Source organism: Myotis yumanensis, unplaced genomic scaffold (genome assembly GCF_028538775.1).
Source record: "Myotis yumanensis isolate MYYU_CA2020_CCGP unplaced genomic scaffold, mMyoYum1.0.hap1 SCAF_9, whole genome shotgun sequence".
NCBI lineage: Eukaryota > Metazoa > Chordata > Mammalia > Chiroptera > Vespertilionidae > Myotis > Myotis yumanensis.
In genome coordinates, this window is record NW_027223760.1 from 79,551,960 (window position 1) to 79,576,739 (window position 24,780).

At 54.4% G+C, this 24,780-nt stretch overlaps 2 protein-coding genes across 4 annotated transcripts in view; one reads left to right on the forward strand and one right to left on the reverse strand.

Annotated features, from left to right (window-relative positions):
• The window catches only part of EEPD1 (endonuclease/exonuclease/phosphatase family domain containing 1), a 73,113-nt gene extending 61,275 nt beyond the window's left edge, over positions 1-11,838 (forward strand). Inside the window, exons 4-8 of one of the 2 annotated variants that reach the window (XM_070424784.1) lie at positions 708-818; positions 2,728-2,862; positions 4,856-4,994; positions 9,178-9,372; positions 11,065-11,837. In XM_070424784.1, coding sequence (XP_070280885.1) covers positions 708-818; positions 2,728-2,862; positions 4,856-4,994; positions 9,178-9,372; positions 11,065-11,264 — 780 coding nt within the window. In that variant the 3' untranslated portion in view covers positions 11,265-11,837. Of the gene's footprint in view, positions 1-707; positions 819-2,727; positions 2,863-4,855; positions 4,995-9,177; positions 9,373-11,064 lie in introns of both variants that reach the window. The other variant, XM_070424785.1, reaches the window with a different exon arrangement.
• Positions 11,839-17,230: 5,392 nt separating this feature from the next.
• MATCAP2 (microtubule associated tyrosine carboxypeptidase 2) overlaps positions 17,231-24,780 on the reverse strand; it is a 32,102-nt gene continuing 24,552 nt past the window's right edge. For both annotated transcript variants that reach the window (XM_070424792.1, XM_070424791.1), the window contains 5 exons: positions 23,338-23,481; positions 22,620-22,752; positions 21,815-22,120; positions 20,717-20,814; positions 17,231-19,877 (listed from right to left, as the gene is read on the reverse strand). In XM_070424792.1, coding sequence (XP_070280893.1) covers positions 19,716-19,877; positions 20,717-20,814; positions 21,815-22,120; positions 22,620-22,752; positions 23,338-23,481 — 843 coding nt within the window. In that variant the 3' untranslated portion in view covers positions 17,231-19,715. The remainder of the gene's footprint in view (positions 19,878-20,716; positions 20,815-21,814; positions 22,121-22,619; positions 22,753-23,337; positions 23,482-24,780) is intronic.

The following is a 24,780-nucleotide window of genomic DNA, read 5'->3' on the forward strand; positions in this document are numbered from 1 at the left end:
ACCCAGAGACCCTGTGGATTCCGGGGTCCGGGCGGGGCCTGGGAATCAACATGTCCCATAAGTTCCCAGGTGATTCTCACTGTGCTCCGACCGGCCCCACCTGAGTACCCCAAGACTGTCTTGGGGGGTGAACATGGGAAGCTGTGAGCCGGGGTCACCTCTCTCGTGGCCGCCCTCCGATCAAAGTGGCATCCCTGGGAAGGGGACTGTCGGCTGGGCTCAGGTTTCGGGTGTGACCAGGGGAGCCACCTGTTGTCAGGTGTCCACAGGTCCTGGCATGAAGCCGCCCACAACAGCAGGGCTTTCTTCTCCGACAAAACCAGGGTGAACGGTGTGGCGGTCGGGAGGGAGCTGGGGGCGGTGTTTGCACCTCCTAGCCAAGCCCGGGAGAAAAGGCCACCGCGCAGTCACCCGTTCTCCCTGCGTTGGTGCCGACCTGGGCCCTCCTGGGACCTCGGCTGCACTAGTTTTGCAAGGACACAAAGGCTGTGACGACGCGTTCTGTACTGTGTGTGCCCGAAGGCTACAAAAGAGTCCCCTGGGGATCACTGTGCGCTTCACAGACGGACAGTCTGCTTTTCAAGGTGCGGTGCCTGGGTGTCGCCACCCGGGTCCTTGCACCGGATGGAGCCCGCGTGAGGACACTGCACAGACCCCGCACCGCTGGCTCCGGGCCCCCGGCCTCACTGACCGCTCTGCCTTTGCAGTTCTGTGCGGAGCTCAACCAGCCGGTCCTGCCCAACATCCGCAGGTGGACGGGGCCGCGGGGATGCTGGAAGGCCGTGGTCGCCAACACGCCCTCGACTCAGCTCCAGAAGGTACCCTCCCCCCAAGCGGGCCTTTTCTTCGCATTTAACGGAAATGTCCTTTTCCCCTCATCACAGACCTTTAGTAATTTCCTTGGCCATCGTCCTGGATGTCGTTTTGTCTTTCTGCCCATTTTTTCCACTCATTTCTAAACGCCCGGTTCTCAGTCTGTGCTGAGATCAGAACGGACGGCTCCCCGGGCGGAAATGGGAGTTTGGGGTGCTGGGAGGGTGCAGAAACCCTGTCTGTAGCTGAGGCAACAAATGGGGTGTTTCTGCCCTTTGTCCTCTGCCGAGCTTATGGGGGGCCTGCTGCTCGTGGACTGAAAACTCGGGAGTCACTTAATTCACTCGCCAAGGGCTCGCTCTGGGTGCTGGAAACTGTGAAAACGGTGGCAGCGCTCAGCAGGTTTTAATTTTCCATTTTCTTTCATTAGTATCACCCATGTGGCCGTCTGTATACATCTGCACTCTTACACATCACATAGAAGACCAGTTTTTGCTCACTTGGAAGGTTCGATATCTGTGGAGTTTTAGGTTGGTTTTTTTTTTGTTTTTTTTTTAAATATATTTTATTGATTTTTCACAGAGAGGAAGGGAGAGAGATAGAGAGAGTTAGAAACATCGATGAGAGAGAAGCATCGATCAGCCGCCTCCTGCACATCCCCACTGGGGATGTGCCCGCAACCCAGATACATGCCCCTGACCGGAATCGAACCTGGGACCTTTCAGTCCACAGGCTGACGCTCTATCCACTGAGCCAAACCGGTCTCGGCGAGTTTTAGGTTTTAACATAGACTTTTGTTAGTCAATCGTGGCTTGGAAACTGTGTCATCACATAATTTCCCTATAAATGCAGATGTTATCATGTTATCTCCAATATAGCAAATGTGCTTATAAAGGATATAGGCATTGTCCTTCTGCGAGTGGCATTGAGATTCGGGGCTTTTGCATGATAACTGTGCTGGATTACAGTTACCCAGCCACTGCTGACCATCAGCTCTCTTTTTAGCTCCTACTTAAACACGTGCCATGAACCTCATTTCTCTGGGTTTTATGTGTTGGGGTGGAGATGGTTACTGTGGGAGGCAGCCCTGTACGCTCACCGTAGGCTGGGAATAGCGCTGAATTGGATGGAATAGGTCTCGATTTTACCACTCTGGCCCATGGGTCTCCCTCCTCAGTCCACATAGAGATCATAGCACCTTGCTTTGTTGTTGTTGCTAATAGCACTTTACACATACGCAGGTTCATGATGCTCTTACAGTCCCTTTAACACTCGGTACTCATCCCTTCAACAAATACCCCTCCCCGCCTACTGCCAGGGATGACAAGGGCAGCCCCAAACACCGCATGCTGCCCACACGGCCCTGTTTGCCTGCCTCCTTCCGGCCCTCACAGCACCTGCTCCCAGCTGCAGACCCCGGGGTCCTGTTCACCTGTGAGGGCTTGACCGGTTCCTGCATTGGCACTGTTAGCTCCAACCCCCAATCACCCTGTAAATATTTATGGAGCGTCTACTAGGCCCCGTGTGTTGTGGGCAGCAGGTAACTAGTCAGCACACCCAGCCCTTGGAGTCTTCCTGTTTGGATTCTCAGCATTGCCATCTACCAGCGGGGGGTCTCAGGGGAGTTACCCTCTCTGAGCAGCCTGATCTCCCTCTGGCCCATGGGGGAGGGAGTAGCTACCTCACTGGATGGGATGATTAGAAAGGTACCCCACCCACTCGGGAGAAGCGCCCAGGCACTCGGCTGTCTGGAAAGCCCTGGGGATTGGGAAACTGGTGGTATGAGACGTCTGGAGGTAAGATTTGCTTCAGGAAAAGCCCCTGAGTGTGTAACCCAGGACCTCCTGCCTCGTCCCCCGGGTCCCCAGCCCTGAGACCCACCCCTCTCCAAACTAACACCTCTCTTCTCCGCAGGGCGCCGGCTTCTTGGGGTTCCTGTGGGATGCGGGGGCCGGGGTGGAGCTGAGAGACACCGCCTCGCAGGAGAGCTCCCCGGGCAACGGGCACGGGAAGCCTGCAGGCCCCAGCCCGTACCTGGCGCGTTTCAAGGTACCCGCTCCGCGTCACCGCGAAGGCCCGCTTCTCCTAAAGGGGACATGTCCCTGTAAGCTGGGAGCCAGGGAAGCCCGGCTGGCTGGCCTCCTGGGTTTCACTTGGCAGGGACCTTGCCCAGGGCAGGAAAGAGGGGTTCGGGGGGACCCGGGCTCTGAGAATCCCCACATCTGGGCGGGAAGGACGGCAGGCGCTGACCCCCAAACCTGACACACCAAATCCCCCGGGGAGACTTCCTTACACTCGGGGATCCTGGACCCCGAGCCTTACGGGGTTTCCCTCCGGGACAGGGCCCAGGACTGGCCAGCTTCTCAAGCACCTCCCTGCTGCCCCAGCCCCCCTCCCCCACCACCACCACCACCACCACCACACACACACACACAGAGCGCTGGGTCAGGGGCCGGGCAGCCGAGGCCCTCCTCCTCCTTACCAGGCAGAAGGGGGCCCTCGGGGGTGTGGGGCCAGGACAGCTGCAGATGCGCCCTCACCTGTGCGAGTGTCTGTCCCACCAGAGACAAGAGCAGCCAGCAGACCTGGCGGAGCTGCCTCTCAGGTCCCGGATGGCTGGGCAGAGTTGATGGGCGGCAGGCGGTCAGGTGCTGGGCGGCGGGGGGAGGAGAGGCCAGTGGCCAGGACAGACCACGGAGTTGGCAGTCCATTGACCTGACCCCCACGGCACTGACCTGTGACTCACAGGGTCCAGCAGGTGGGGTCCCTCACTCAGCTGGCAGGCCGCCTGCTGGGTGTCAGGGCCACCCCTTCCATGGGCTGCAGAGCAGGTCCGGAGCCTGAGAGCTGCCTCCACCCAGCAGTTTCTCCCTGGGCCCAGGGTCCACTGGCGGGTGGGCTGCCTGTGTTGGGGCTCATGCCCTTCTCCCACCTGTGGCTGTAGAGTTGCAGGGATTCCTGAGCACACACCTGGGGGTGCCTGGGGGGGTGGTGCTCATGGTACCGATGTGGAGAGCAGCTGGTATCATCTCTAAACCCTCCTCACAACAGCGGATCCCTTTTAACGTTCAGTGGTTGTACCAGCCACAGCCATGCGGGCGACACCAGAGCCCACGGTGTCTGTGAGAGGTGGCCGTCCTTAATGACCAGTGAGAAAATGCCCTCCTGTCGGAACGATCGGCCCACATTCTCCAGATGAAGCAGTCCCTAGGCAGGCCCTCAGCTGCCTGTGCTTTGGGCCCCATTCCAGGCCAGGCAGGTGCACAGGACAGAGGCGTGGCTTCTCTCTTGGGGCTCCCCAGGTGGGGTTTCCCTGCCCACATGAAGAGGGGCCTCTGCGGTCAGAGCCACAGCTGCAGAGAGCTCCCGGCGGGGGGATGGGGGCAGGCCGGGCTCACATCTGTGAAACTGGCAGCCGCCACTTCCTGGGGCCCTCACATGCCCTCCCTTCTGATCAGTGTGTAGTGTGGTTGCCGTGACAAACGGAAGTCAGGATTGCCAGACCCTAGCAGCCAAGCAACAGTGCGAGCTCAGGGACCAGCCCCACCTGCACCCCACGGCCCCCTCCTGGGGACGCAGGACGGGGCAGAGCCTGTGCGGCAGGTGAAAGCGAACATCGGGGCCCCAGGCGGGGGAAGAAGGCACCGCGGTGGGGGATGCGTGTGGGTGGGGAAGGGGCGGGCCCACAGTGGGGCCTGCAGAGGATCCAGGCAGCCCCCACCCCGGACAAGACCCTGGACGTTGCTAACAAGCAGCTGCGAGAGCCGCCACCCCTCCCTTGTAGTTGCTTAGGAGGGAAAACCCTGGCATTCCAGCCGGGCCACCTGCCCAGGCCCAGCAGGAGGGGTGCCGTGCAAGGGAGGGGGGGGGGAGAGAACATATAGGGCTCACCCTGCAGGTGCCTCTGACCCATCTTACAGGGACGCCCGCCTCGCCTCCTGCTGTCCACGTTGTGTATGAAGCTACGGCGAGTCGGTTGTCACGAAAACCGGGAATAGAAGCATCTAAGCCCGTCCCTGTTGCTTTGTCTCCTCCTGTCCAGGTGGGAAGTCATGACTTGACTCTCGTGAACCTTCACCTGGCGACTCTGCCCCTCCCGGCGGGGGAGAACCCCAGCAGGAATCACAGCGACGGCCCCCTCGGGGCCAGCTTCGCCCAGGCCTTGCAGGAAACCCTGAGAGGTGGGAACTGGTCTTTCTCTGGGGCGGGGCTGAGGCTCTGGCTTCTGCGGGGCGGGCGGGGCGGGCTCTGCCAGCATCTCCGTCCTGCGGGCTGGTCCTTGGATGGGCAGGGTGCGTGCTGAGGGCACAGGAGGTGCACAAGGAGGTGGCCACGCCCGCACCTTCTGGAGCCGGTGCCCGTGCACAGGGACCTCCTTGTCTCTGCGTATCTAGCATGCGCGACGCACAGCATCGGCCGTGTGGCTCCGCCTGTCGGTGATGGAAAGGGTTGGGGGGATCGATGACGCCACCTGGGCTGTGCCACCTGCTGGTGCCACCTGGGTCTCTACACCCGCTCATCTTGTGAAGGAGAGACGGCTGACGGCCAGAGCTCTCAGAAAAGCTGCTTTTCATCTCGGCTCCTTCAGCAGCTGCGGGGCCTCAGACACGTCGTCACACATCACCCAATGGGGACCCAATAGTGCCGCCCTCACGGCACCTGGGGGCTCGCTGACTGCGAGAACCAAGCCCATCCGTGCTGGTGGACGTGAGTTGACTCGGAAGATTCCAGAGGGATTAAAGCACATGGAAAGGCAGATCTGTGTGTGGTTTGCCGGGCGGAGAAGCGGCCCGGGCGGCAAAGCCGGGATGTGTCAGCTGGGCTCGGGTTTTCGGGGCGCTGGCCTTCTCTGGTTTGGGCTCGCAGCCTGGAATTCTCTTTCACGTTTTTTGAGTTCTGACCAATATCCTCTAGCTTTCTCAGCATTTTTCCTGTTACTTTGGCCCCTCACAATGTAGTCAATTAATGAAGAAGCGACTACAAAAATAATTTGGCCAAACTACAGCCTTACATTTGAGATTGTTTTATTGCAGTAAAATGCACATAACATAAAATTTACCATCCTAGCCATTTTTAAGTGTGAGCGTCAGTGGCATGAAGTACCTTCACTTGGTTGTGCGACCATCACCGCCCTCCATCTGCAGAACTGTGTCATCATCCCAAACTGAGACTCTGTCCCCTGAACCACTAACTCTCCCTACTCCCCTTACCCCCCCCCCCCCCCCCCAATGCCTGGGAATCTCCATCCATTTCTGTCTCTATTAGCTTTTCATCTTTATTAGTTTTGGATCTTTTTATGCATCTGGTGAAAGTGACTGCTCTAGGGACCTCTTAGAAGTAGAGTCTTAAAGTCTTTGCCCTTTTGTGTCTGGCTTATTTCATTTAGCCCAATGTCCTCAAGTTTCCTTTATGTTGTAGCACGTGCCAGGATTTCCTTCTTTTTAATGCCAGATACCATACCGTTGCATATAAGGTGAAGCAAAAGTAGGCTTCTAGTTGTGGGTATTCGAAACACAGTTTATTCTTGTATGATTATGTATTATTGACTTATTTCCCACACAAACAACTGTACACCTACTGTTGCCCAACCCTGAACATTTACTGCCTGTCCATCCACCAGTTTGGTTTACCTGTCTATCCGCCAGTGGGCACCTGGGTTGTTTCTGTCTTTCGGCTGCTATGAACATCAAAATGCGGCTTCCGTTTGGGGCCAAGATGTGCTGGGACCCGCGTTCTCCTGAAAAGATGAGTCTCTGGGCTGAAAAGGGAGCAGCTAGGTGGGAAACTGTTCGCCTATAGCTCGTCTGTGACCTATTCAAAAGGATGGCTGGATAGCTTTTAAAGTCTGTGGCCATTCCTATTGTTCTTGATCTCAAGCTTTTCCCTTTTGTTTTTTAACGTGGAAACAGGGAACCCGCCAGGTCGCTGCTGCTCTGATAGCCGCAGGCACTCCCCGTTTCTCTCTGGCACCAGGGAGGGTCAGGTTCGCATCAGAAAGCCTGGGCGGGTTCATGCTCTAAGTCCCCAGCCGGCCGCTGACCCACAGCGGCTCGGCCTTGACGCGTCTGGGTGCGGGCTGTGACTCGCTGCCGGTGTCCCCCCAGGACTTAGCTGCCCGAGGACTCAGGAAGTGCCCCTGCCGCGGGCGCAGCGGGCAAATACAGGCCCAGGCAGCTCAGCTGAAACAAAGGCCAGGCCTCGCTCCACAGGCTGTCAGAGCACACAGCCATGGGTGAGCGGGCTCGGCCTTCCTGCCGATGTCGGAGGCTGTGCCCGTCATTCGATGGCGTCTCTCAGACCCCCCCGGGCAAGACCAAAGCCGGCACAGAGTAGCGCCCGGCATCTGCGTGGACGGCCCCTCCGCGGGGACCGGCACCTGTCGTGTCACTGACGTTTTACATGCCTCAATCGGGGCGTCTAGGAAATCCGCCCGAGCATCCTCCCTCCCCTCCTGGGAACCGAGGACGTGACCGGGGAGCCCAGGCAAGACGATGCTCTCGGGGAGAATTCAGGCCTCTGCACTAAGATTCTCAGCGACAAGCAGGGTCTCGATGGCTTCCCCGCCGCCGTCACCAAAAGGAGAGGAGCCGTGAGGATCCCGGCGGGCGGCGCCTGTGCAGAAAGAGCTGTTGCCTCCTACACGGAAGACAGAAGAGCGTGCCTTCCACTCCTGCGGTCACAGAGCTGGGCCTGTGGAGCCTGCACACCCAGCATCCCTCCTGGTCGAAAAGGGTCTCCCAGCACTCCCCCCGCCTCAGGCCTGCCCCCCAGGAACACCTCTCACTGTGGGAACCTTCCACCTGGGCACCTTCCTTCTCCTCCATCATCAATTCAGGCAGCCACCCCCTCTCCCTTCCTTTCCAACCTGAGCGGCACCTTCGTTCTGAGGGCTTCTCAGCCTTTCCCCTGTGTAGTCCATGTGTGTCTACTGAGGGTCTGCGTGCGGCAGGCCCTGTTCCAGGCACCGGGGGTTTGCGATGAGCCCCCAACCATGTCCACGGGGCTGTGTCACCCCAGCTCTATGGACGATGCTGGACTGGAGAGCTGGCTCAGTGCCTGACCTGCAGAGAGGGCCTGGCACAGGGCCAGGGCTCAGTGGCTGGTTAACACTGGCCGGGTTTGACTTGTTGTGAACATGATTCTCAGGTCAGCTTTCCCACTGGAAGACGGGTCACTCCGATGGAGGCTGAGGGGCCATCTCTGCTGCCCACACAACGATGCCTCACCGAAGACTTCCCTCTCATCCCCTTTTTGTCCCTCCTGCCCCAGAGGAGGGTCCCCTGCGGTGCACGAGTGCCCTCTGCTGGTGGCTTGTGCCATTTCACTGTCAATTCTTCCCCTAACAATGGTTATGAAGCAGATTCCGGTCAAGGAAAAGGATTTGGTGTCGGGTACAGTGGGCTCTCGTCTATGAACTGCTTTCTTCAAAGCCTCAGTGACTGAGCATTAACCTATGAGCCAGGAGGTCACGGTTCAATTCCCAGTCAGGGCACATACCCGGAGTGTGGGCTCCATCCCCAGCAGGGGGTGTAAATCATTGATGTTTCTGTTCCTCTCTCTGAAATCAATAAAACATTTCTTAAAAGAAAGGTGTGACCGAAACCCTGTGCCCTGCGATGTCATGGCTCCCTGAAGGGAACCGGAGACACGCCGCGATGGTCAGGCTGCCCATGAGACTCGCTGAGCCCAGCGGGGCCCACTGCCCTTTCGGAACGTCTGCTCACTTTGGACAATTCTTCATATCTGTCCCACTCACTGGTATACATCAAACCATGGGGGGAATGTTGAAAATGCTTTAAAGAGAAAAGCTCTCCGGGGCGGCTCTGTATTCGTCTGCTGGGGCTGCCGTAACAGACCACCACCGCTGGCGGCTTGCACAACACATGCAGTTTCTCCGTTCTGAGGCCAGAAGCCCAAGGCCAAGGTGTCAGCAGGGCTGGTTTCCCCTGAGGCCTCTGTCCGTGGCTTTCAGACGGCCACCTTCTCCCTGCTTCTCCCTGTATCGTCACATGGGCCTTTCCTCTGTGTTCAGGAAATGTTTCTTTGAGCTTTTGTAAAATCTCTGGGCGAGACCCTTAGGCCTGCTTCTGCTGTGAGATTTGGAACACACGAGCTGGACTAGGGGTGACCTTGGCACACACGGCCCCCCCATTACCAAGTGTGTTGCTAACCTCCTCTTGAAGGTTTGGGGATTTTCGCACAAGGAATTTGGGAAAATTGGAAGAATGAGAACCACCGGCAGTCCTAACCCTTGGGGGCATCAAATCAGAGACTCACGGTCCCACTTACAAATGGGCTGTGGTCAGCGCCGGGTGTCCTTCCCGCCACGACTTCCACTCCTGATTTTCTTCCTTCCACTTCCAGGAGAAAAGGACGTGGTTGTCCTGGGGGACTTCGGCCAGGGCCCGGACAGCAGTGACCATGACCTCCTGCGGAAAGAAAGATTCCACCCCCTGGTCCCCGCGCACACCTTCACCAACATCAGCACCAAGAACCCGCAGGGCTCCAAGTCCCTGGACAACATCTGGATCAGTAAGAGCCTGAGGAAGGTTTTCACAGGTAAAGCCAGTCGCACCTCCTCTCTCTCAGGCTCAGGAAGGAAGGAAGCGAAAGCCGTCTGAACCGGCAGTGCCAATCGTCCGGGCTAAGCAGGAGGCAGGAGTTACCCACCTCCTCTGGGGGCAGTGATAGGGTTACAGTTCAAGTCACCATATAACTCATTCCAACTGAGCCACTTTTAAGGGTGAAGGTGGGTGTGAAAAAGAATGGAAAGGCATTCACTAGCCGACAACAAGGCACATGGAGTGTGTCCGGGGCAGACCTGGCGATGGGCTAGCAGAGACCGGTTCAGAGATGAACTGACACCTTACCCCAAGTCTAGGAGGTCCAGCCACTCAGCCAGCATTTCTCCAGCCTGTCACATCCAGGTGCTGTGCGTGGCCTGCGGTTATGCACACACAGTGCCCAGGAGCGCAATCGGGGTGAGCAGAGTGTTGGGGTGACCGATAAGGCAGGAGAAGCACGTTAGACAGGACCCCACCAGGACCAGGGTGTTGTGGGTAATCAGCACTGAAAAGCAGCCCACCCCAAAAACAGGAGCCTGCTGAGATGACTGTTTGGGGTCAGAAAACAATGAGAAATGTGGAAGCCACCATAGGTGCTTCTGCTGAGAACAGAACCGGGGTCTCTGTGCTGCCTGGAGGCTTTGGGACCCCAATGGCTGCACAGAAACGTCAGTGAGACAGTTATAGGTGAGAGGGACCAGGCCTGGGCCGCTGGGGGACGGGGACACGCAGCCGGGCTGAGGTCCTCAGCGCCAGAAAGTCCAGCCTGGACACTGGTTTCCTGTGGGACTGTGTCCTGAGGGGGCACGTGGGGCTCGGGGGGCCACCGAAGGCACTGTTCTCACCAAGCCAGCCTAGAGCCCAAGAACACAGGGCCCTATGAAAGCCACCAGGCAGGTCACCTGTGCTGTGCTGTACTGCTCAGGTGTAGAAGCTGAGGCGCAGAGAGGAGATCCCACCATCGGGAGAGGCCATGGCTCAGACCAGAGCGGCCTGGGCCTCTCACACTGGCCCACGTGGCTCCGCCCCGAGGCCACAGCCTCGCATTCCCCTGCTCTGCACCGGCTTTTGGAGCTATTTCATTGTTTTCCTGCTTCGTATATTTCTTAATCTTTAGTTTTTAAATATTTACTGGCTCCTAAGCCTCTGTAACTTGCCCGTTGTTCCCCTTTTTATGGAACTGACCCCCCACCAGCCTTGCGTTGGTCATTCCGGGAGACGTCTGTCCCCGTGTCAGACACTCCTGTGCGTGGCGAGGAGGCGGCCAACCATCAGCCGACGGGTGTGGGTGGGCAGGCGGCCTGGACTGCGGGCTTTTAGGGCCTAAATGATCAGCGTCACCTGTTCAGAATCAGAGTGGCCGCGGCATCTCATTGGCAGGGCGCTCCCGGTAGCTGTGTGGGCGGGGCAGTTGTCTCCGCCCACCAATTCGTGCCCCCCCCACCAGCCTGTTGCCCTGCCAATCACCCTGTTGCCCGCCCCACCAGCCCGGGCCCCGCCCATCAGCATGTGGCCCCGCCCCACCAGCCAGGGCCCCGCCCATCAGCATGTGGGTCCGCCCCACCAGCCCGCGGCCCCGCCCCACCAGCCAGGGCCCCGCCCATCAGCATGTGGGTCCGCCCCACCAGCCCGGGGCCCCGCCCCACCAGCCCGGGGCCCCGCCCTGACTCTGGTCCCCCTCCCCCAGGTCACTGCGCGGTGCTGAGAGAAGGCCTCACGAACCCGTGGATCCCCGACAACTGGTCGTGGGGCGGCGTGGCGTCGGAGCACTGCCCCGTGCTGGCCGAGTTTTACGCGGAAAAGGATGGGACCAAGAGGGAAGGCCCGCGGAGCGGCAGCGGGGTCGCCTTGGAGCGCAGTGAGGCCAACATTAAGCACGAGCGGTGATGATACGGGCGGTTTCCCACTGTTCACCGCAGGGGCGCCCGCTGGAGGCAGCCCTTCCCGGGACAGACGGGGTCGCACTGCCTCGTGGTCTTCATCGCCGTCAGCGCTGGGCCCGTCCTGCCCGCCTTCTTCGCGGACCTTTGAGGACCTCTCCTGGGGAGGGAGGTGCCAGTGGCCAAACCAGAAACCCAGCGGGGAGCCGGAATGCCTTCTGCTCCCTGGCCCGCCAACCTCTGCGGACGCGGCCCGTCCATCCCGCCTGGGTTGCAGCGCAGGGAACAGTCGTGGAGGCCGGAAGGGAGTGTGCAAAGCGTTCCGGGCTGCGAGGCCTGGCTGAGCAATGCCGGGAGCTCTCGTCTCTGACCACCAGTCTGTGATGTTCTGGCTGCAAATTACATAAAGCTTCTAACTGTGATTGAGCGTTCTTCTCAAATATTCCGAGGGGTGGTTTTTAGTTTTGTTTTGAAAAGTAAACAGATGAAGCTGCCTGGCTTCGGGGAGAGTCGGGGGCTGGGTCCCCAGCTGCAGGTGTTTGGTGCCCACTTCGGATGTCTCTGGGCGGGGGGGGGGGGGGGGGGGGGGGCGCTTGAGGGTCCTAAACACAGAGCAGCCCCTCCAGGGAGCTCCATGCCATCCCCTGCCCTGCTGAACGCCCGCCGCACCCCCCCCCCCCCAGACTCTATGAAGTCTGCCGTCATCTCCTCCCTCCCGGCCTGTACCTCACCATGGGCCCCCCTCTCTGCTAGGAGGTCTTTCATGATGAGTGCTCCACCTCTTCATCCCTCCTCCCCCCACCCCCTGGCAGCCACTGGTCTGTACTCTCTCCATGGTCTGGCCTTTCCCAGTGTGTCCTATAATTGGAATCACACGGTAGGTAGATCGGCTTCTTCCCTAGCAATCGGCGTTTAAGGCTCCTCTGGGTCCTGCGTGGCCCCACAGCTCACGCCTTGTCCTCGCTGAGCAATATCCCGCCACTTCTATCTGCCCCTCTGTGGGTTGTTTCTAATCCCCGCCTCCTCCAGAGTCCCCTGCCACCCAATCCCGCTCTATCCATAGTGTGGCCTTTCTGCCGGTTCCTCCCGCCCCTGCTGTCCTTCCTGCTGCTGCTTTCCGGGACTGTAGATGGAAAGCACCAGAGAGAAGAGAAGAAAGGGGTGTTTCTACCCATTCAGCACACACTGTGCACCCGCCAGGCTAGGCCCTGGGCACGGGCGGGACCGAGGGCTCGCTCCAATGCGGTCCTGGACCTGGGTGGTGCCAGTCAGCAGCTGCAGGCCCGGATGTGTGGGTCTCCTGTGCCCTCCGAGGGAGCCTGGGAGAAGGGGCTGCAGGGTCTCTGAAGAGGTGGCTGCAGGGATCCGAGTGCCAGGCCCTTGGAAACCTCGCCTCTCCCTCCTGCCTCTGCAGCGCCTCCCACAGCGGCCAGGCAACTCGATTCGATTGGTTCCTGCCTCTCCCATCACCTGGGAGAAAACCCAGGCCCAGCTGGCGTGGCTCAGTGGCTGAGCATCCACATATGAAGTCACTGATTCCCAGTCTGGGCACATGGCTGGATTGTGTTTTCAGCCCCAGTGGGGGCGTGCAGGAGGCAGCCAATAAATGATTCTCATCATTGATGTTTCTATATCACTCTCCCTTCCTTTCTAAAAAAAAACACACACACAGGCCCCTAATGAAATCAAACCTGGAGACCCCAGGCTGGTGATCCCTGAGATGGTGTCCAGGCTAGAACACCCACCCACCCCCACCCCCGTTAGCTCTCCACCAGAGCCCCTTCCTGCTGCTGGCAACTGCCCCCTCATGGCTCCCACCCGCAGCGCAGCTGAGCCCAGGCTGGGACAGGGAGGGGCAGCCTTCACCAAAGGCTTACGGAGGGAAGGAACCACCAGGGAGTCACACAGCTGATTTATGTGGCCTGAAGGAGGACCCTCCTCATCTTCAGCTCCTAGGGCAGGCGGGGGTCTCCTGCCTGCCTCCTCCCCGCCCAGAGGCCAGCAGCCCTGCCTGTTGGGAAGGCCCTGGGGCAGGTCTGTACTAGAAGGAAGGGCAGCGAGAGGACATGACAGGGGAGCTCCCTGCCCGGCTGGGACTATCACCGGAGTTCACCTGCGGCACCTGCTCCCTTTCCCAGCTGCGAGGCCTCTGGCATCTGTCTGTCTGCCCAGGAAGCACCCGCCCCCCACAGGTGCACGCCCACAGGTGGGCATCCTTAGCCTAAGGGATCTTGGGAGCCCTGGTGGGGGGAGGGGGGAGGAGGACGGATGCTGCCTGCCCGGGAGTGCCCCCGCCTGGGACTCACACGGCTGACCTGAGGACATTCTTTGAGGATTCGAGGCTGATGCTTCGCCCCCATTTTACAGTAAGTGACCTCCTGGGCTGCACATCCGGTGAGTGACAAGGTCGGGATTCCGACTCAGCTCTGGTCCGAAGGCCATGGTTGAAATGCTCTTGAGGGGCCGGGTGCCGATGAGGAGTGGACACGGAAAAGCTTGTGAGCAGACACAGAGCACCCAGGGGCTCGGAGGAGGGAGAGGGTGTTTCCCCGGGCAGATCCGAGACGGCTTCATGGGGGAGGTGTCTCTGGAGCTGGGACTTGAGGTAGGACGAGGGGATGTGTGGCCTAGGGAAGATGGCATCGGGGCAGGGGAACATGAGGGCAGGGGTGTGGGGGGAGGGAAGTGTCCAGCATAGTTTCCTGTGGTGAAAGCTGACGGTGTGTTTTGGGGGAAAGACTAGTCGGAGCCGAAGGCCCGATCTTCAAAGACAACAGGCTAAGGAAGAGGGAGGCTGTTCTGGCTCGGGGGCGCTGGAAGCGAGAGGAAGAGGCTGCAGCAGGTGCACGGGGAGCCTGGCCCAGGAGGGCGGGTGGTGGGGTTTGCAGTGTCACTATTGCTACCTGCGCCCTCCGCTCAGGGGTCACAGGGCGGGGGTGGGGGGGAGGGGGCAGGCCCACCTGGGACGGCGGGAGCGAGTGCAGTGGGTTCCAGTGCCCACTGCCCTGACCAGCTGGGGCAGCCGCTGGGGTGCGTGGCTCCACCAAGCTCAGCTCCACGGAGCTGGAGCCACGTGTGTGGGGTGATCCTGGGGGGGCTGACTTGTCTGGAAGGGGGTCCGTTTATCAGCCTCAGGGATGTCCTGAGACAAATGGAGGTCACCCTTCAAAGCACCCGCGGGCTGAGCCAGCTGGCTTCTCCGCCGTGGCCGGCGCTTCCACAGGTAGCGCGGAGGTTTCCAGAGCTCCATGTGTGTTAGAGCAGGAAGGCAGGAAGAGGGCTGGGCTTGGCGTCTGGGCTGGACAGTGGCACCAGGCAGCTGCAGGACTGGTGTCCGGAGGCTGGGTCGGGCAGGGACACTGGGATCCCTTCCAACAGGGCCGAGAGGAGGGGGGCGTCCTACTGTCTGGACGATGCCACTGAGTGGGCTGCTGCCCCGCAGAGCAGTGGCCAGTGGTGACCCAGGTACGCGACAGTCCCCGGCTCAGCTCAGCTTAAGGAGTTCTGTGACAAACTTGTCAGGCAGAGACTGAAATCGGACCGAAGAGCAGACAGCTTTTGCCACGGGCATGCGGGAGATTCAGGACCCCTTCTCTCCAGCCCTTTCAGGCGATGTCTTCCCCAGAAGAGCGGTGCTTGCTGAAAGGCAGTGTGCAGGTTTGCGATTGGCTCTGAGGGAGAGGGTGTATATGCAGCGCTCCTGCCATTTCTGCCTCTATGCTCCTATTCCAGGGATGTTTCAGTCGATTGCAGCCAGAATGAGGACAAGGGCTGGTGGTCCCTCTAGTGGGCGGTTGTGGAGCGGCACGCAGCCGCTCACCCAGGCTGGCGGGAGCTCACACAAAATCAGAGCTCCCGACTCGAGAAGGGATCAGTCTTCCTAAACCCAGGAAGCCCGGTTACCTGGGAGAGCCAAGCTACTTGCTTTTCTTGGACATAATACAGTTATAAACTATAAATATGATCAGGGTTATTTTTAAAAGGCAAGAGAACCAAATATCTGGTTTATCTAAATTTGAGATAGTAACACTTAGGTCCTTACATATGTGCTGCGCCTCAGAACTTGGATACATAGGGTGTTAGGGTTTTTTCAGGTTTATCTCATCCCCATTTGGGAAGGAAAAGGTCTCCCGAGCCTCACAATCTCTTGAAATTGACAGCCACTGATATTCCACCTGTTAGTTTTTTTTAAAGGACCCCCATAACTTTAAAGAGTTCATGTCATAGAATAATCTCCAAGATCTATTAAATGCAAAATTCAAAATATGGAATAACGTGTAGTAATCTATCATTTGTGCTGAAAGTACAGCAGAGTATTTGCATAAACTATCTCTGGAAGGACACACAACACACACACACAACTAGTGAAGTTGGTTGTCTTGTTTCCCCCAGCTTTATTGAGCTACAGCTCACATATAACACTGTTTAAGCTAAGGTGTGCATGTGGTGATTTGATTCACGTATATTATGAAATAATTACCACAATAGTATTAGCTAATACATCCATCACATCATATAATTACTATTTCTTTATTGTGGTCAGAACGTTTAAGATCCACTCTCTTGGCAATTTTCAATCTATAATACAGTATTGTTCACTATCCTCCCCATGCTGTCCCTTAGATCTTCAAGAACTGAAAGTTTGTATGTTTTGACCATCTCCCCATTCTCCCTGACCCCAGCCCCTGGCAACCATCCTTCTCTCCTGTTTCTATGAGTTCATCCTTTTTAGATTCCCCATGTAAGTGATGTCATACAATATTTGTTTTTCTCCGATTATCTCACTTAGTGTAGGGCCCTCACGGCTCATCCACGTTGTCCAAACTGACAGGGTTCCCTTCCTTCTCAGGGCTGAATTCTATTTCATTGTAGATACATACCACATCTTCATCCCTTCATCTGGTGACGAATGCTTAGGTTGTTTCCATGTCTTGGCTATTGTCATGCTGCAATGAATATGGGACTGTAGATATCTATTCAATATCCTGTTTTCATTTCCTTTGAATATACACCCAGTAGAATCGCTGGATCATATGGTAGTTCTATTTTTAATTTTGGGGGGACGTTCCATATTTTTCCCATACTTACTATAGCTACCTACATTCCCACCAACGGTGTACAAGGGTTTCCTTTTCTCCACATCCTCACCAACACTCAATCTCATCTTTTTTATAATGGCCTCTCTCAGCTATTATAAAATCTCGTAGTTTTGATTTCCACTTATCTGTTTAGTGATTTTGAGCGGCTTTTCATGTACATGTTGGCAATTTGTCTGTCTAATTTGGGAAAATATCTACTCAATTCTGCTCATTTAAAAATCAGATTGTTTTTTATGCTATTGAGTTTTAGGAGTTCCTTACATATTTTGGATATTAACTAATCAGATATATGATTTGTAAATATTTTCTTGCATTCCTTAGGTTGTCTTTTTGTGTTTTCTTTTGCTGTGTAGCAACTTCGTTGGTGGTGTTGTTGTTAATCCTCACCTGAGGATATATTTCCATTGATTTTTAGGGAGAATAGAAGAGAGAGGGAAAGACAGAGAGAAACATGGATGTGAGAGAAACACATTGATTGGTTGCCTCCTGTATGAGTCCTGACCAGGGCCTGGGCTGGGAAGGAGCCTGCAACCAAGGTATGTGCCCTTGACCGGAATTGAACCTGGGACCCTTTGGTCCGCAGGCTGATGCTCTATCCACTGAGCCAAAGTGGCTAGAGCTGATTCTCTCTCATTGATGTTTCTATCTCTCTCTCCCTTCTCTCTTCCTCTATCAATAAAAAAAAATTAAACAAAATTTACTCAATGAACAGGGCAGTAAATAAAGACAGAATGATCCCTCTCTCCTTTCCCATGAGAATACAAGCTACACTAACTGGGGGGAGGTGGAGGGTAGCAAATGTAACCTTTCTCTATAAACAAGGCTCAACGTGATCCATGCTCCTCTCAATAATCACCACACAGCAACCCAGAAATTCCACAAGAAAAATATAATTAGGTTCCAAAGGACAGAAGTTTGCATGCACATATAGTCACATACTCCACTTAAGAACCTCAGTGCTCTTGTTTCTGTTATATCTAGACACAAAATGCCCAAAGATTTACAAAACCAGCCATACAAATTTTAAACATGTTTACAAAGGTGAAAATATAGAGAAATGAAGACTATGGAATTTTGTTTGCCAACAATTTCACTTTGAATCCTGTCTTGTGTGAAAACCAGACAGTGCATCAGGAAGTGTATTTGATCCTATCTGCTAGAATTTCAGTAGACAACACTGATGAAGTCCTAAGCATCAATAGTCTAGGACAAATAACTATTACAATTCTAAAATGTGATCTTCAATTATTCCCCTAAGTACTGCTGCTATAATTTTCTATTTATCAAACCTTTATTTAGGGAATAAAACTGACATTAGAATTCTATCTCAGGAAAGAGAATTACCTTAATTAAATCTTCAATCCCAACTTTTAAAGCTTAGCTTTTCTGCGCATCTGAAACTACTTTTGGTTCGCTAACTTTTAAAATGTCCCAAGACAGTCGGTGTGATTTAAAGTCGTTTTTGTCTGGATGGTGCTCACGTTTCTTGCTTTTATTGGAAGCCGTAGGGCAGGAAAGTCTCCCTTTCCCAAACCAGACAGAGGATGTCACCCACTTAACACTCAGGCCGCCCACCTTCCTCTGCAGCGGAATCGTCCGCAGGGGGAGCCGTGTCACTGCCCACAGATGCTCAGCTCACGAGCACTGAGCTTAAGTCACAGGACACAGATCCTGCCATTTCTGCCTCTATGCTCCTATTCCAGCTAATCAGTCACTTTCCACAGTCACCTTGGAGAATTTTGACGATAAAATCAGAGACAAGACATGAAGCTAAGCCTGGAGGGCTCCACTACAAGGAAGCAGAGCAGTGGGTCCACAGTGGTGCTGCCATGTGTGTGAGGCCAGCACAAGGCCAGCCATGGGGATGTGCAGCCCCACCCCAGGCCGAGGGCCGGTCCCCGGCCCCCGAGGGGGAAGCAGGGCTCTGCTGGGTGCCAGGCACCAGCCACACCCTGCCTGCTGCAGCGATCTCCTTTAAGGCAAGCCCTTGTGGCCACGTGAAGGAGAACAATCACACACCAGCCTGCGGCCTGCGGGAGGGTGCCCAGTCTTTCCCAGCATGACAGCCAGACTGTCAGTGGACACCCACCCATCGTAGCACCATATTTACGCCTGAAGTGAGGTAAACATAAACTCTCAGGTAGCTTTGGGTAGAAATTTCAGTAGCAATTTTGTGTGGGTTACTTTTGGGGGTGGGGGGTCTTTATTCTTCAATTTTGTTACAATAGCAATTCTGAATGGGCTATCTACAGCAGTATTCTTTCTGATCATTAAAATAAATTGTTTGAAGAGCCATTTGATCCCAAGTATGTATATGCAAGTATATATCAAAATAAATTACAAAGCAAAGTGGGTAAGCTTTTTGCAGGAGAAATGTAGCCAATCAGAACTCTCATTTTTGAAATTTAAACTATGTCACTGTTGGGTTGGGGAAGCCAAAGGTTTTGATCAAGGACACAAGCCAATCACAGGGATGGTTCAGCCGATTGCAGGGCCCGGCAATGCCAGTTCTCAGAGCAAGGTCAGGTGCACTGTAGACGCTACCTGTTGACATCTGGCTCCGATGGGAAGTGGGTCAGCCTACCTGTCCTGTTTGTTGCTCCATTTAATGAGAAGGTGAGTAGCTTCTCTCTTCCCCAACTATTCCAATGTACGTAGACAAACCTCTCTGGAACCTGTACTTAGCATTTCTATAAAGGAATAGAGAGGGAGAGACCCTAAACCTTGGTTAAAATTTACAAGGGGTATAATATGTTTCAGCAAATGAAAACAGAGTTTAGATAAGGGATAACTGGACACAATTCTCTAATTGAGTTCCTACGAACTGGTAAGGTGAAAAAATAAGATGTAAAGAACTAATGAAACTTTTCAAATTGTCCCCACCCCCTTAACATTACTTATCATATAAGAGAAATAAGAAACCTTAGATGGAGCTGTTCGGGGGCATAAAAAACTAACTTTTCAGAGGAGAATAATGACTATCCTCGTAAAATAAAACGTAACCGTGGCGTGTGAACAGCACGGGAGGCAGGCTATGGCCGAAGATGGTCTTGGTGCTCAGGCAGAAGTTTATCGCTCGGTTTGACCAAGATTCTTCAAAAACGCTCATTAGTAGTATTTCATCTGACTCCGTTGAGAATCAGATGGAATCAGATGAAAACAGGTCACTTCCTTTGCAGCCTGTAGAACCCGTTTTAGGAAACAGTTTCAGGTTTGTACTTATCCTAAACACTCAGCTGAATACTGCCAACCAGTCTGCAGAAACTCGTGTAAACAGTCCTTCTTTACAAATCTGCCGGTGCTGAGGCACCAAATGGGAATATAAGGGTACACTTTCGCGCTGCTCGCAAGGATACTAATTAACAGATAAGGTCTCTGAGCTCCCTGTCGGTCAGCTCATTCACTTCCATGATCTTCTCTAAGTGCTCCATGTACCGCTCCTGGTCCAGCAGGAACTGTGGGACCCTCATGTTCTCAGTGACGCCCAGTCCCTTCAAGCGATCCACGTCTTCATAGGAGACCTGAGGAACGGAGGCGGGTCAGTTTTAAATGTAACCATCAGTCACATTTAAAGAGCAGTTTCTTCCCTGGGTAGTAAGTAAACTTTAAGTATGTGGACTATTTTTTTAAAATACATTTTTATTGATTTCAGAGAGGAAGGGAGAGAGAGAGATAGAAACATCAAAGATGAGAGAATCATTGATTGGCTGCCTCCTGCACGCCCCCTACTGGGGACCGAGCCTGCAACCCAGGCATGTGCCCTTGACCGGAATCGAACCCGGGACCCTTTTATTTATTGAGTTTAGAGAGAAAGAGGAAAGAGAAGAGAGAGGGAGAAAGAGAAGCATCGGTTTGTTGTTCCACTTATTCATGGATTCATTGGTTGCTTCTTGTATGTGCACTGACTGGGATCAAACTCAGTCAGGGCACATGCCCAGGTGCAGGCTCAGTCCTCAGTGTGGGGCGTGTAGGAGGCAGCCAATCAATGATTCTCTCTCATCATTGATGTTTCTATCTCTCTCTCTCCCTCTCCCTACCTCTCTGAAATTAATAAAAATATATTTTAAAAGGGGGGGGTAGTGTTATACCTACAGACTGCTTTCAAATGCTTTAGAAAAAGATGTTTATAAATGAAACTACATACCGCATCCCCACATTTCCTATTCCCTTCTTTATCTCTTGTTGTCCACAAAGAAATTTTGCCGTTTGGTTCTGTGACAGAACACATCTCTTCCCGCCTGTATGGCGCTGAGGAAGCTAATTCCGAGCACAGACAAAAGCGGTCTGAACCCGCGCCTGATGGCATCACAAAGCGGCGGGGGCGGGGGAGGGGGGGGCCTGGGCCTTCCCTGTCACTCACCTTGCCCAGGGCGGTCAGCAGGGGGAAGTCAATGGAGTCCCGGTGCCGCAGCAGCTGCAGGATGCCGTCCAGGTACACCTGGTCCTTACTGAAGCAGCCTGCAGGGACCACAGTGTGTTAGCCCTGGTCCGAGACAGCGCCCAGGAATGAGGTGCTGACTATCCCGTCTAGGGACCGGCCCTGCACAGAAGGCTTTTCCAAGGTGCCATGTGTCCTTGTGTTTAACTGCTCTGTCTTTGAAACATCCAATGTAAGGTCTCCGCAAGGACCAGGATCACACGGAGACCAGTAGCTCCCTTCTACGAATCTCTCCTCCCCAGGTCCCCATCCCCATAATTAAAATAGCATTTCCCCTAATTATAAAGAAACACTGGTAACTTAAATGGTATGACTCCTATAAATCATTATCCCACCCTCACCCCCACCCCCCCTCCGACTGCAGCCTTAACTCCCATGATGCAATGCGGGTGTCCGGTGGGGAGGGCGGGGGACAGCTTACAGCATTAGGTCTCACGGGGGCAATGTGGAAGCATAGAATGTCTGAACTAGTTTAAAAACACACACCATTAAAATAACTGTAGGTGATTCTGATACTGTTCTTCCCTAAGAAATCCAGAATTAGGACTGGGTTTTAAAGAATATGGGGTTTATAAATAGAAAAAAAATGTGGATGAAGACATGGTGAGTAGAAACAGCTCGTGAGAGCTGATCCTTTTAAAAAAAAGTGTTCATTTACAAAGAAAACCCTCCTCCCACCATGACATAACGTGTGAATTGGTTAAATGTTGCTGTTAAGTGGACTGAAACCCACCTACTGGAGTCCTGTGCTCTGACGTTGTGGATTTGGTTAGCTATGCTAATAGCCCGGGGGTTGTGAACAAGTTGTCCTTATCGGTTAGGGACGCGTACAGAAGTATCTGCAGGTAAAGGGACAGATGTCTGGAACTGGTTTCAAATACTCTAGGGACAACTGGTGAACCACAGTGAGTGGTTCCTAATCACTAAGCCTGTGAGGGTTCGGCGGGCACATTCATCACTCCTGTTTTTCCTGTTAATCCCCACCCCAAGTCAGAGGACCGACGGCCCGGGGCCACCCACCTGGCTGGGCCGTGTCGGTGCAGCCCCTCTTGGCCCGCACGCAGTAATCCCACCGCGTGTTGGGGTCCTTGACAAACTTCCCGATGTCCTGGAAGAGCTGGCAGAAGGACAGGCGGCTGGCCTGGAACACGGTGTAGTAGAGCAGCGCCGCCCGCCACAGGAAGGGGTCTTTCCGGAACAGGACGCTGTGGATGCTCGCCAGCCCCTCCTCCGTGGGGTTGTTGGGCTTCAGCTCGTGCTTCCGGCGGCCTGTCCAGCTGCCCCAGGGCTGCTGCAGGTTGTTGATGCCCCGGAAGTAATGTGTGCCTGCGGGAGGGGCCGTGGAAGCAGGAAACGCCAGTCTACTTCCTTCCCCAAGACCCTGCCAGCCGTTCTCAGCCCAAATCAACCCCAACAGCAGAAGCCAGCCCCCCGAAGCCTCTGATGGGAAGGAGCACACTGCCTCCCTCTCCCTCCCGCCCTCCAGGGCTCCTAGGAAGAGGTTATTTTTGTATTTTTGTAAAGGGAAGAATCATAGGCTTGATATTTGAAAAGAATCTCAGAGATCAGGTCATTCAATTCCTTCAGTTTAAGGTCAAGGAACCAAAATCCTGGGGTCAGTGACTTTTTAAGCTTAATGCTGCTGCACAGGGCCCCGAAAACCTAACTTGAAATGGGACATGAGTCAGCGTAGCTCGAGTTCAAGTGAAGCCTAATAACTAACTCCATTGCTTTTTGCCAAATACAACAACGAACACCCCATTACAAAGGGCGTGTCTGTGGAGTTCATTCGGTATGACACGGGACGGTGCAGGGGCCGCCCTACCGATTTCGTGCCTCAGCATTCCCTCCAGCCAGTGCTCACGGGCCGTGGACACATTGATGGTCAGCGTGGGGCAGCCGTTGACCACCGTCATAGAGGCACGGGAGAGCAGGTCCTCGGTGAGGTGGACCACGACCTGAGGGTCACAGGGAAGGTAAAGAGACGTCAGCAACTGTGAAGGTGGGGGAACAAGGCCCCAGGAACACCCGAATGCTCCCAGTATCAAGAGGATGAACTGAGGGCCAGTCCCTTGGCCCTTCCGATGCTGAACCTGTGGGACCTCAGGGCCCTTCCTGGACTGGAAGGAAGGCAAGGGCTCTGCGGGGAAGACACGAGGACTGACCGGCCCTGTCCCGCTGCGCTCAGCCTGGCTGCAATGACGCAGGGCGGGTGCAGGCGGAGGCCTGCTCACTGTGGGCCAGAGCTATGTCCACACTCAACGCCAGGACCTGGCTTCCAATGGGAGGGGCCACCAGAGCAATCTCTTCATTGACCGTTTTCATGAAACCACTCACCTGTTCCCACAAGCGATACAGGAATGGCGGTAAGAAAAGAAACTAAACACAACTCCATGCAATGGGAAATCAGACTTACAGTATTTAGTCAGAAATCTGCGTGACTAATTTAAGGAGCTAGACAGGGTTGGAGAGACACAGCCTGCATCCAGCACCGCGGACCCTGAGGAGGGCTACATGCCCACGGCGCTCGAGCCAGGACTCACCTCCCCGAGGCAGCCTTCCTTCATCATGTACTTCCTGACGTGGCTCCAGATCCGACTCTTGGTCAGCAGGCTCCCGCCCGTGGCCTGCTCGAACTTCTCGTAGCTTCCGTATTTCTGCAAAGTCAGCTCCATGATATTGATAGACTGGAGAAGGAAGAGATCGAGGAAGTGAACAGCCTCCCGTTACTTCGAGGGGAGTAATAAGCCGGCAATACTCTCATTTATCGTGACTGTGTCTGTGTTTATTGATCCTAAATGAAAATACAACTGAGGCACTGCCTCTTTCTGATCCTAAGCAGCTTTCACGCCCTTGCACATACTTTCACAAACACCTGTAGTTACAAATACTACTCTCTTTCTGTATTCACTTCTCTCTCTTTTAAAAATCTTTATTGTTGAAAATAATTATATATGTCCCCCTGTTTCCCCCATTAACCCCCTCCAACCCACCCCCGTCCTCTGTCCCAGGCCTTCACCACCCAATTGTCTTGGTTATGCATATATGCATACAAGTTCTTTGGTTGATAACCTCCCACCCACCCTCCCCGCCTTCCCTCCGAGATTCCAATGTGTTCGCTTCTCTTTAACACAAATGACTCACTACTACACAATCTACCACCATATGGCCAACTACACATGACCCACTACCAGGTGTACACCTAAGACACCTTAAAACAGAGGTCCACACAAAGATGTGCACACATATTCACAGCAGCATTATTCATAACAGCCAAAAAGCAGAAACAACCCACTGATGAATGGGTACATAGAATGTGATAGATACACACTTGGGTACTACTCAACAATAAAGCCCTGATACCAGCTACAGCACGGATGAATCCTGACAACATTATGCTAAGTAAAAGAAGCCTGTTACAAAGGACCACATACTGAATGATTCCATTTATATGAAATCTCCAGAACAGGCAAATCCATAGAATAAGAGAGAGTAGACTGGCGTTGGCCTAGGGCTGAGAGGTTGGTGTCAAACGGTGAGTCATTTCTAATGGGTACAGGGTTTCTTTTGGAGGAGGTGGTGAAATGTCCTTGAATTGGATAGCGGTGATGTTGCATAATTCTAAGCATACTGAAAATTACTGACTGTACACTGTCGGTGGGTGAACTGCATGGCATGTGACTTTTATCTTAAGCTGTCATTTAAAAAGGAATAGTCCAGTCCTAGCTGGTTTGGCTCAGTGGATAGAGTGTCGGCCTGTGGACTAAAGGGTCATTGGTTCAATTCCAGTCAAGGGCACATGCCCAGGTTACAGGCTCAGTCCCCAGTGGGGGGGGGGGGGGGGGGGGGGGTGGTGGTGCAGGAGGCAGCCGATCCATGATTCTCTCTCATCATTGATGTTTCTCTCTCCCTCTCCCTTCCTCTCTAAAATCAATAAAAATCTATTTTAAAAAGTAACATAAAAAATAATAATAAATAAAAAAGTA